The 12,409-nt window shown below is 33.5% G+C and overlaps 2 protein-coding genes across 2 annotated transcripts in view; one reads left to right on the forward strand and one right to left on the reverse strand.

Annotated features, from left to right (window-relative positions):
* Nucleotides 1-6,154, reverse strand: part of LOC125074253 (zinc transporter foi) — a 45,489-nt gene extending 39,335 nt beyond the window's left edge. Inside the window, exon 1 of the mRNA XM_047685535.1 lies at nt 5,992-6,154. The gene's annotated coding sequence lies outside the window, so the exon portion shown is untranslated. The remainder of the gene's footprint in view (nt 1-5,991) is intronic.
* Nucleotides 6,155-6,987: 833 nt separating this feature from the next.
* Nucleotides 6,988-11,058, forward strand: LOC125074231 (AP-3 complex subunit sigma-1). The gene is made up of 6 exons (XM_047685508.1): nt 6,988-7,203; nt 8,098-8,189; nt 8,631-8,742; nt 9,109-9,288; nt 9,987-10,094; nt 10,531-11,058. The coding sequence occupies exons 1-6, from the start codon at nt 7,135-7,137 to the stop codon at nt 10,543-10,545; spliced, it is 576 nt and encodes a 191-aa protein (XP_047541464.1). The 5' UTR covers nt 6,988-7,134; the 3' UTR covers nt 10,546-11,058.
* The last annotated feature ends 1,351 nt before the right edge of the window (nt 11,059-12,409 follow it).

The following is a 12,409-nucleotide window of genomic DNA, read 5'->3' on the forward strand; positions in this document are numbered from 1 at the left end:
CTTAGAGCATATTCCACCACGCTGCTCCAATGCGGGTTGGTGGAATACACATGTGGCAGAATTACGTTGAAATTAGACACATGCAGATTTCCTCAAGATGTTTTCCTCCTCCGCCGAGCACGAGATGAATTATAAACACAAATTAAGCACATGAAAATTCAGTAGTGCCTGCCTGGGTTTCAGCCCGAAATCATCGGTTAAGAAGGACACGTTCTAACCATTATATAACACTAATACATATGTTCTTATAGTCTATTCCAACCACAAAAACACAAAAGCGAATAAACAACATTTGACATCGAATTGACGCAATATCATTGGTCGAGAGCTTGTTTAATCTGTGATATTAATTATGGATTCGCGAATAAATTGCATTTTCAACGTCGACCTGCTATCGGAAATTTGGAAGTAAAATTAAACTGGATATAAGTATTTAAGTGAAATAGTGTTGTATTGTAAATAAAGTTATATTAATCAAGAAGATTAATACATTAATCGTGTATGGAAGAGGAAGACATGCTGCGCCGTCCCCAAGTAAATTGGGATAAGGGCAGGAGGATGATGGAGATACATTAATCAAGAACTGTTAGCAGTGTACAATATAACGGAGACATTACCAAATTGCATGGAGCACGTACATAAGTCTGAGGTTTATTTATCTTTCGTGTTTCATCTACTAGAATAGAATATTAGAAAATTCTTAGCCCAAAAAAATTCAAAAACACCGTTTTTCCAAAAAATCCGAAAAATTTAATCATTAAAAAAACATCGAGAACAAAGTCTACGTGCCTAATTATAGACACGCACACACGCAATGTATCTTTTAGCATGTGAGATATTTATATGACTTATGACGCGATACATTACTGGCCCACTGACCTACGCCAAATTGTACACGACACACCCAGACAGCATTGGACGATAACGCATTATTATATATAGAACATTATATAACATTCGGCAATGAAAAAAATATATATCACGCGAATAGAATTCAGTAATACCGACGTTTGTTCGTTTTCAAGGATATATTAAGACTGTTCCAGACATACTTTTAACGTTACCGGGTTTCCGGTTTTAACCGGTTAAGTTTGATTTTAACGACGCAAATATGCGAAACACTTTGATAATAGATTTTTTTATAATCAGCAACTATAAGTACGCTCACTGAGTACCGACATGGCCTATATTTCATAACATGGTCAGATATACACTACGTTTGAATACAATCAATACATTTCTCTCTATTAACTGATCTTCTTCAAATATCGATATATCGATTTTAGTAACGTGCTTGTAAAAGCCTACTTGAGTAAAGTAGGTATATTTTGATTTGATTTGTTTTATATATTTGTATTATAGAATAAGTAAAATAATAACAAAGATATTCCACAACATTCTGATCGTACCGATAATCATTTGTTACGCTTGGTCGCACAGTGTGGCTGATGCATTATACTTATCGTCGCTTCATTGGGCAAATATTTTCGATCGTCTAATCTTCTACGAATTCAACATATACAGTTCTCGGTAAACAGAAACGATACCATATGATCGAACCTCCGAAGTATCTTACTTTTTAATATTCCTAGGATCACTTATATATATATATCATTTATATATATATAAGTCATGTTATAATATTTACTTTCATTTCGTACGTCCAATAACAACTCATCTTATACTTTTTGAGATGGGTTGGTTGAGATTGTAGTAACGTTAAGCCCACCTGTTCAACAATCCAATTTCGTTGTGCAGATATATAAAAAAAAAAAATAGTCATAAATATATATTTTATATTAATAATAAGTGAGACGAGATGGTCCAGTGGGAGCCGAGATGGAGTGGTTAGAACCTGAATGATGATTTCGGGTTTAAACCCAGACAAGCACCACTGAATTTCATGTGCTTAAATTGTGTTTATAATTCATCTCGTGCTCAGCGGTGAAGGAAAACATCGTGAGGAAACCTGCATGTGTCTAATGTCATTCCACCAACCCGCATTGGAGCAGCGTGGTGGAATATGTTCCAAGCCTTCTCCTCGAAAGGAAAGGAGGCCTTAGCCCATCAGTGGGAAATTTACAGGCTGCTAATGTAATAAAAAAATATATTAATAAGTACCTGGTTGGTTCTAATTAATCTATATTAATATTATAAACGCGAAAGTAACTCTGTCTGTCTGCCTGTATGGCTATCTGTCTGTCTGTTACTCTGTCACGTTCAACCCACCGAACCGAATTCGATGAAATTTGTTATGAAGCAAGTTTGGAGTCCGAGAAAAGACTTGAAGACCAATTCCTAAAACGGGAAGCCGCGGGCGTTATTTGAATGTTTTGATGAAACAAAAAGTAAAGTGTCCTTTCTAAGAGACACGAAATAACTTTAAGTATAGTTAGATATATACATATATATTTAACTTAACCAATAAGACAGCGAAAACGTAGACGATGAACTTGAAAACGATTATGAGAACAATGTATATTATTGAAATGAAGCCATTTTAAATGGATTTCAAGCTGTATACCTAATACGACATTACCCGTTACAAGCAAATCCTGTTACACGCGGTGGTCGGTCAATATATTTTAAATACGAGGGAATCTAACTAATATAATTGTGTCAATAACTCCAGTGAAGCTCTAATGTTATATTATCGTCAAAATAAAGAACTCCTCTCCCTAAGAAGGTATGAGGCTAAATGCACGACGATACTCCAATTTCTTGGCACAAATAAAAGCCAGAATAAAAAATAAAAAAACTATAAATAAAATTTTATTTCACCTGTCAGATTTGATCACGAAGATGTCATATAACTACTTATACAAGTACTCCACGTGATCATTCATCTGTCAACATTTGGGATGAGTTGAAGGTACGACGATAAAAAAAAATGTCATTCAACACTGAACTTAAGAATATGTCGTATGTATCTGGACAGCGGTCCTATACGTCTGCAAATTGTGGACGTCAAAGATATAGTCCAACATAAGGTCTTACTGTACATGGTTTTGTGATATCTGACAAGGATGTAAGCGAGTCGTCGACCAGCCTGAATATGTCAGCCAGCCCAGTATGGGTGGGAACTCATACTTACATTGAAGATCGATCACATAAACTTGACGTTGAACCTCTCATTAGCACAGAAGAATTATTAAAAATGCAGCTTTATAATGAACACGAATTCACGACACTATATCACAGATTTTAAGCAAGGAAAGTGGAACTCTGAGAATATGGAAGACAAAAATCACGACTTCCTAAGCTACTAAACCAGTATCTTAGTTTTGAGAACGAGGCTCATCAAACTGTACGAAAATGAGCTCAAAGGTTATACTCGGATGATGCATTTCTACCCAGAAGACCTCTGTCGGTATGTGGATTTGACACGGTGAGGCCTTAATTCAAATACAACTAAGAGTCAGCTAGTTTAAATATTAAGGCCTTCGAGGATTAAAGAAATCGTGATATAAAAGGGGAACGTAGGTCGTTGACTTTTCGCTTCAACAAGCTTGCTCGTAGATTTTCACATTGTTCAAGCTTTTAAGTAGCTTTGAGAAGCTATTTAAATCTAATTGCCAGTTATTTTACACTTGCAGTCTCCAGGTCAATTACACTCGGCTGGAATGAAAAGGCGACTTGCGAGTCCGAGATAATAACGCGGTCAAGATACTGCTGGAGTTGTCGTGAGTGTGTACACACGCAGGTTTCCTCACGAATTAAACAAAAATTAAGCACCTCAAAATTCAGTGGTGCTTGCCTGGGTTTGAACCCATTATCGGTTAAGATGCACGCGTTCTAACCCTGTTAAGCTGACAGGCAATGGGATACCTGATGGTGTCAAAGAACCTTGGAAACTAAGATGTCAAATCACTTATGGCTGTAGATACACTAGTTGACATATTCCTTAAATGGAAACACAAAAACAACTAGCGGGAATCATTTACAATTTATATACTCTCTCGAGAGAATCTACATTCCAAACTGGTGGTTTGTAAAATTACGATTCAAAAGTGCTTCTAAAAACCTACTTGATTGAATATATTTTAATTTTAGAATGTACCTATTCTAAAAAAGGATGTATACTAAAATAAATATTAAAATATGTAAAATCCAAATAACTTATTCATAGTTTCTGTTTTTGTTAGATAATTTAATGAGCAACAATATTTTAAATATCAAGAGTCAAGATAATATCTACAGAATGAATAATTAGGTTTCTTTGCCAAATCAAACTTCAAGGAAATCTTCAAATGAAAAATTTTACCATAAACATTGTTACTTGGCATAGATACAATTTTTTTTTTATTATTTTAAAATATTATCAAACATGAACCAGTACACTATAGTAGATAGACTTCATATACATTCTGGATTTTCCATATATAGAAGAAATATTCTAACAGGTCAATTTTCTACAGCATAGATTAACAAAATGTTTTGTTGACAGAAAATGGCCTAACTTAATTCAGGTCAGCAAATAGCAGTAGTTTCAGTAAAATTTGTTTGTTTGCGTAGGGAGTAATCTCCAAAACGAATGATCCATTTCTATAATTTTCTTCATTGGTAGATAGCTACATTATTCCTGTGTACTATATGATTTAAATTATGTTTATATCATATAATTGTCTTTATTAATAAATTACAAATGGGAAAAGTCAGAATGGGTCACTAGTGTTGAAAATTGTATATTATATCTATATGAAATAGCTTCCCTTAAATAAGGATTTATATAAAAAAAATATATATTAAAGAACAAATAAAGTGTGAAAAATTCTGAGTTTTAACCAGGAATCGTAATTTTTTTCAATTGGATGAATAGTTTAGCAACACATAGGGAACAAACACATTTTTTTGTTTTTTTTTTTTTAATACAGTTAAAATCTTCTTTAAAAATTCACTCAGACTTTGACATATATTGTCATTAAAAAAATTATTCCATTAATTAAAAGGCTGTATTCTATTCTGCCATAAACAAAATGAGACAACTTTCAATGTTCATCCAATATAATATTAAATACCAATAAAACATATGACATTCTTATATTTAAGAAAAATTATTATTTATTATTGTTCAGTTTGTATACAATACTGAATACACTTTCTACAACCAAAATATCATGCAAATACAAATTTAAAATGTTTATGTGGGCCAAATGAATTCATTTAATACTGTGTGGTGTTAATTTAGTTCTGCCATCATTTACATTAAACCATTACAACACTGTTTTTGAAAAGCAATAGGAATTCTAGGAGTATTATTTAATCTATATATACGACACTTAAGAATATTTTAGCTCAATGAATTTATTTTTATGTGTTCACATTTCCTTTATTAATATTATTTTTATAAAAAAAAAAACATATATAATATAAGGGTTTATTTATACAATATGTTATTGATTTAAATGTTAAGGTTGAAAGAGAAACTAATTATAAAATTTTAATATTTTTAACATACTGATATTCATATTTATTGGAATAAAAAATATAATAAGTAGTAATGTTCGGATTTTATTTAATTAAAAATACGTATTTTATGTTGATATCAACAAATAACATTGAAAGTTTTTTAAAGGTTAAAAAAATATTACACCTAAAAAGTACAATGAATTTTGTAAAGGGCAGAGTTTGTTTGTAAACGCGCCAAAATACAATAGTAACAGATAGAAAAAAAATACTTCCGATTTTTTAATGACATTATTCAATGAATACAGTGCAAAAATCGAATCGTATTTCCGATTTTTGGGCAGTATACTAACAGATCTCTGCTAGATTTATTGTTTAATTGAGTAATATCTCGTCGACTAAAAGTTATAATTATTTCAACGAGTCAGATATCGGCCAAGCGCGTGGGCTAAACGTGCCTATATTGAGGCTAGTTACGGCCGCAATAAATGCGATATTTAGCAAGCCGACACTGGAGAAGAGACGCGATCCGGCATCCAAATAAAGACATCGTAGTATTCGTTATTACCATAATGTTACACTGACCTGTATAAACGAGATGAAGATCTGCCGGCACCTTGACGATTTCCCATTCAATAGTTTACGTAATAATAAACACAGACGACAACAAATACAGTTTATTTAACACAATACTCATACAGTTTTTTACGATTTTCTTTTTATGACACTCGCGAGACAGCACTGCGCTGACCGCTGGAGCACGACATACATAGATTATAAAGTAAATATAAGTCAAGTTTTTGAACACAGATTATACATTTTTTTTATTTCGTGACACATTGCAAAACCAAATAATTTTGTTGTTTTATCTAACTTATTTCTATAATTATATGAATAATAAACCTTTATTTAAAACTTGATTTATAAAATTAATAATTATTTGTGTAAATATTTAAAAAATTAAAGTGATACCAGCTTCCAAGTTTTACCCCTAAAAATAAATACATTTATTAACTCCTATTTATATTAAGGTTTCTAAAAAGTTTATTTTTCTATTATACATAGTATAAAAAAATTAAGATGATGTACAATATAGATAATAGCAATGTTTGATAAATATAATTACCGCACTCTAAACTATAGTTTACAGGTCTATAAAACTTTCGATTTAAATGAATATACAGTTTATTCATTTTTTATATATATTTGTCATTTTCAAATAACTATGAAGAACGAATAAAATGTTGTACGAATTATATATTCCCTTTAGTCTTAATTCGATGGTAAGGCGAATCCGACACGACCGGAAAAAGTTATGGTGAAGGTCCAACGGCTTTACGTACTTTCCGAGGCACACTCGAGCGTGTGTACAATCTTCTGACCTGAGATTTGAACCCAGGACCTTCGGATCTGCGGCCATATATTTAGCCACTAGAGTCTAGTGGCTTTCGTTAGTCTAGTGACTAGACTAACGAAACAGTAAAACTACATCTGACTGGCTTATTTGTAAAATACTTGTATCCGGAGCTATTACACATATTTAAAAAAAATCATCTGTCAAGTAAACGTCAAGCATTACAATCAATGAGTATTGAATCGACCAAAAAATATCGGAAGTAAAGTCTAAAATAACTTCACATGAGAGTTAGGAATTTGATTTTGACGCATTGTTTATAAATGAAGTTGATAGTACTGTAGTATTAAAACCTAAACGAGTTTAAGTGAACAATGATTAAGGCAATATTAGTCTTCAATAATCATGGCAAGCCACGATTATCTAAATTTTATCAGTATTTTGTGAGTGAAAGTTTTATGTTCTATTTAATCATTATTTCAATCGATCGAGCGATCTTTAACAACAATCCATATTGTCTTCAAATTCTAACCATTTTTTTTTATTTTAATCAATAATATCAAGGTAGTTCAGTAAAGAGTGACTTGATAGTATTTGAAGTGGGCTCCATCGCTCATAGACATAAGCACTGAGAAATGTTAACTGTTTTTTACACTCTAATGGGATTTAAGTTGTTAATTTCACCCTTGTGTCACAGCATTACCGAAATTAAAAAAAAAAGAATCATTCAGAGCAGAACATTGATTATATATTTTTTATTTATTCATATATCGGATGATAAGTTTCTTTTTTTCATCCTAATTTTGCCACCCTGGGTACTAGCTGCGAGTGCCCCGTGCTTCAATCCAGAACGGCTTGTGCCTGTAATTACACTAAAACTTTAAAGTGGAACATACTAATACAAAGCATTGCTAGTTGGTGTTCGAATAAAATGATACTCGTAATTTATTTGAATATACCTAGTTCCCTACATAGATTGGTTCGCCTAAAGCCTCTCATAAATGTAATTTAGTTTCCATCTCGCCAATCATTCAAATACAAATGAAAAATAAAAGAATACAGTATAAATATTTAATTTATTCAACATAGAAGCACTACATTTTCTAATTATTCTCAAATTTCTACCACAAGTTCAGAAAAAAACACCAGAAAGGATCTCGGCAGAACTTCTTTTATTTTGTACGATCTGGAGGCATTACTTTATCTATAAAGTTACAAACAGACACAAGTTTATTTTGTTTACTTGTATTATTAACATGTACAGTCCAATTTCTAGAATAATTAGTTTCCTTTGAGATACTGAGGTTATATTTGAAATTGTAAATAAATGTTCGCAGAATGAAGACATGCAACAGCAGATAATCAAAGAGACTTTCCAGCTTGTTTCTAAGAGAGACGATAATGTTTGTAATTTCCTTGAAGGCGGCAGGTTTGTGTTACTTCATTTCTTTACTATATTTAAGTTTTTATTATAGATCTATTCATACTTGAATAGGCTTGCTATTTATTCGGATTTCCTTAGATTTCTCCTAGTGTATGTCCACCTGGAAGAAGTTTCATCTGTAGTTCGGGCTTAAAAGTTTAGCAGTCTTATTTTAGTTCTTAAATGAAATATGTAAGACTGCTACCAGTTACTTATAACTTTGAGAAGTCTGTTTTGTTTCTTAAGAAGACAAAATATAGTTTAAAATTAAGAAATATATTTATTCATTCCCAAGGTGTGCAGTCAACTAAAAAGTCATTAGTGTTGTATACAATGACAACAAAGGAACCGGGAGTTTAAGTTTTCAGCAGCGAAGAATTACGTTATATTCGTTATTTCGTTTCGTATTTTCGTTGCAACGCTAATGATGATGTATGTATGTTTCAGTCTCATCGGTGGATCTGACTACAAGCTCATCTACAGACATTACGCGACGTTGTATTTTGTGTTCTGCGTGGATTCATCAGAAAGCGAACTCGGGATTTTGGACCTTATTCAGGTAGAGATTGAATGTATTTTTTTTTTACCAATTGGTCAATGATGGTTGCCACGGTAGACCTTGGTGATGTGAGAAATATTATCATTTCTTTCATTACCCCAAAAACCTTGTGGTAGCTAAGTCCCTTGTGCATATAGCTGTATCTTGGTTACAAACTATGGGAGTACACCGGTGTGTGTGCATCGCTAATAAATCTTTAATATATCTAAGCACTTGGCTAGACTCCGGTAACAAGAGAGCACGGCTTTGTGTAAGCTTGTCTGACTGACTATCAATTGCAACATATATTTTTTAAGGGGGGGGGGGGGAAGTGGGATAGGTAACCCTATGATTATTCATCTAAATTTAAGGTTTTGTGATTCCCAGGTGTTTGTGGAGACTCTAGACAAGTGCTTCGAGAATGTCTGCGAGCTGGATCTGATCTTCCACGCGGACGCAGCGCACCAGGTGCTCGATGAGCTGGTGATGGGCGGTATGGTGCTGCAGACCAACATGGCCGATATACTCTGTAGGCTCCACGAACAGAACAAGATGCAGAAGGCCGAGGTGAGGTTTTAAAGGTTTATATGATTCTTGTAATTTAAGGTTGCAGGTCCTAGAAACAAAATCTGGATCAATCCATAAAAGGTGTATCTGGAGAAATTCTCAGGTGACCTCGGTAAAGCTACTCTACATTTCTGACCATGTTCCCATACAGAAATCTTAATTTTTATTTATTTTATATAAAATAAGTTTAAGTATCATATGATAAGGATTTCTGAATCATCATGCGAGGAAACCTGCATTGTAGCAGCTTGGTTCAATAAGAGCGCTTCAAGAGAGAAAATTTTAGTCATAGCCGTGCTGTGCTGTGCTGTGATTAAATGCAAAAGATAAATTATACCCTATTCCAATGGAAGAGAAAAAAGATAAACAAACCTTAGATTTACGTATTTCATGCGATTTGTTAATAACTCAGCTATGTTGTGCACTATTAGGAGTTTATGATTAATATATCTTTATTTATAATACAACACTATTGCACTAACTACTTATATCCACTTTAATTTTACTTCCAAAATTCTAATAACAGTTTCGAAGACGTTCAAAACGCCATATTTTCGCAAATCCATAGTGAATATCATAGACTAATCCAGCTCTCGACCAATGATATTTCTTCAATTTGCTGTCAAATGTTGTTTATTTGGCTTTTTTCCGATTACGGTTGGATTAGAGTATACATGTAGTATATTTGTGTGTCCCAGGCCGGTATATCAGCTGCCCCAGCGAGGGCAGTGTCCGCGGTGAAGAGCATGAACCTACCCCAGCAGTTGCGGGACATGCGACTTCCAGACCTACCGCAGGCCATTAAGGTTTGTTGTATATACTCTAATAATATAAGTAAGGAATGGTGAGAGGTCCCCCCTCGATGGGAGTCTATATGTGATTAAGGTGCAGGCCCAGATGAGGTATGAGGAGGTTCGGGCACCACTTTGTCCAACTGCCTTTAGACATGGCGCGTCACACCCTGATGGAGTGTGCTACCAGGTGTTCTCAGAACCGGCACATATCCCTTCACGGGGGAGAAATTTATATATTGTGCACAACAAACAGTTCTTGATTAATATAAATATTTTTTTATCAGTTTAATATTTTACTTCCAAAGTTTCGATATCATCACATTCAAATGGCAATTTTTTCAAAACTACCCATACAGCTCGACCAATGATGTCTGTCAATGTCGTTAGTTTGATTGGATGGAGACGAATCATTAATTGTATGTATTATCTCTGTTTTATATGTTACCAGGACCTGAAATTCTGACCGATACAGCAGGCGTACCCCGCCTCGCCCGTCGCCATAGCAACGAACATTATTAACACGATATACTCGCAGAATGAACGCTACCAGAACATACAGAGGCCGGAGAACATGACGAACAAGTTCTTCGGTTCCGAATCCCTCAGCACGAAGTTCTCCGAGACCTTCACGGAGAACTATCAGCAGACAGACGGCATCAACTTTCCGAATTACGAATCTCACAAGCTGGACGGCTACCAGGACCTGACGGGGACGGTCGAATGCGATTACTCAGACAGGAAACGGAAGAAGAAAAAAAAGGGGAAGCATTAATAATAGTGAAGTTATAATTGAAGTGTGAACAATTAGAAGTGTGAAGTGAAACTTTTTTGCGTCAGAATTGTTACACAAACGTTGCAGACGTTACACAAAATACATACGTTAAACATAGCACGCAAGGGTTTTATACGGAAATTTTAAAAACATCATACAGAGGCAAAGCATTAAACAGTTCTAAACGTGCAACAATACAGCGTTGCAGAACTATCGATAGTTTGACTAACGATAGTTGACCTCGAAAACTATTCAGGATATCGATAGTACTATCGATATTATTGTTTTGATCAATACTATCGATAGTATCGCTAACACCTTAACTATCGATAGTCTATCGATATTCAACACTACAACAATGTCCCACACGTTATACATACACACAACGTTCGTAACACACACACACCGGAACAACGCACGTGACCCGACAACGCACGTGACCTTGACACATTAAACGTGCGTAAAAAGTTCCACTTCATTATCATCCAATTGAAACATGCTTTAATTATAAACTTAGCTAAAATTTTTATTACAAAATTCGTTTGCAAACGTCCGCAAAGCGCAAAGTTATTTGCGATTTGTGATTGTTGACTTTGTGTTATATTAGTCGATCTGTCTAACTTTTGTACGTAAGCAGTGTGTTAACTGACAAAAGGCTATTATTAATACGTTTTTATATATAAAATAATTTGTTTATGAATATTAGAAATTGATTCAAGTCGACACTCTTTGACATCTTTGTGAAAATTGGACTTTAAATTTAAAATTATTAGTATAATACAGATTTAACTTCTGTGGTGAACGCCTGATTCTGTTTACAGATTCATAAAATATTCTTTATTAATTGTCCTCGGGCTTAAATGTTAAGTGAGCCAGTATATTATTAACATAAATGGACATAATAACTCAAATTTCACGGTATAGAATGAGTATCTTACCTTTTGTAACACTATTGTTCATAGCAATCACTTCAGGAAAGTCTTCCTTCTTAGACTATACATAAAAAAAATTATATTCATATGGAAAATCTTACATGTATCTTTAGTTAACGGATATAAGGTGCATCTTACCCGATGATTGTGATTCAAATCCAGCTATTGAATTTCTACTCTTATTTGTGTTTTTAATACGTGGTAATACATCTCATGTTCGATAGAGGAAAACATCGTGAGGAAACCTGTATTTGTCTAATTTAAATGATTTGTACACATAACCCTAAACCTCGAATTGAGAGATGACCTTTGCCCAGCAGTGGGATATTAAACGCTGTTACTTTATACTTTTCCTTGTTTTTAAATTAAATGCCTTTTCTCAGTTAAAACACTGTTTTAATAGTGCTAGTATAATTGTTATAATAAAAATAATACAAGCAAATTATGATTGTTAATTAAAAGTGAGTTATATTAATTGATGTCGAAAATGTTACATTCCAAATATTTAAATGGGATTCGTTTAAGTTTAACAACGCTTATGTACTGTGTTTAGATTGTAAGAATTATATTTTTTGTTAAATGATAATATTGTTTTATTTGATATTTGTACTAGTTGTGTGTGT

This window comes from Vanessa atalanta, chromosome 27 (genome assembly GCF_905147765.1).
Source record: "Vanessa atalanta chromosome 27, ilVanAtal1.2, whole genome shotgun sequence".
In the NCBI taxonomy this organism is placed as follows: domain Eukaryota; kingdom Metazoa; phylum Arthropoda; class Insecta; order Lepidoptera; family Nymphalidae; genus Vanessa; species Vanessa atalanta.

What these genes read in the sequence shown, in the direction of transcription:
- LOC125074231 (XM_047685508.1), top strand. Translation starts at nt 7,135, where the DNA reads ATGATTAAGGCAATATTAGTCTTCAATAATCATGGCAAGCCACGATTA. An exon ending in AATTTCCTTGAAGGCGGCAG is followed by an intron (nt 8,190 to 8,630) that starts GTTTGTGTTACT and finishes TGTATGTTTCAG; the next exon opens with TCTCATCGGTGGATCTGACT. An exon ending in ACAAGATGCAGAAGGCCGAG is followed by an intron (nt 9,289 to 9,986) that starts GTGAGGTTTTAA and finishes TGTGTGTCCCAG; the next exon opens with GCCGGTATATCAGCTGCCCC.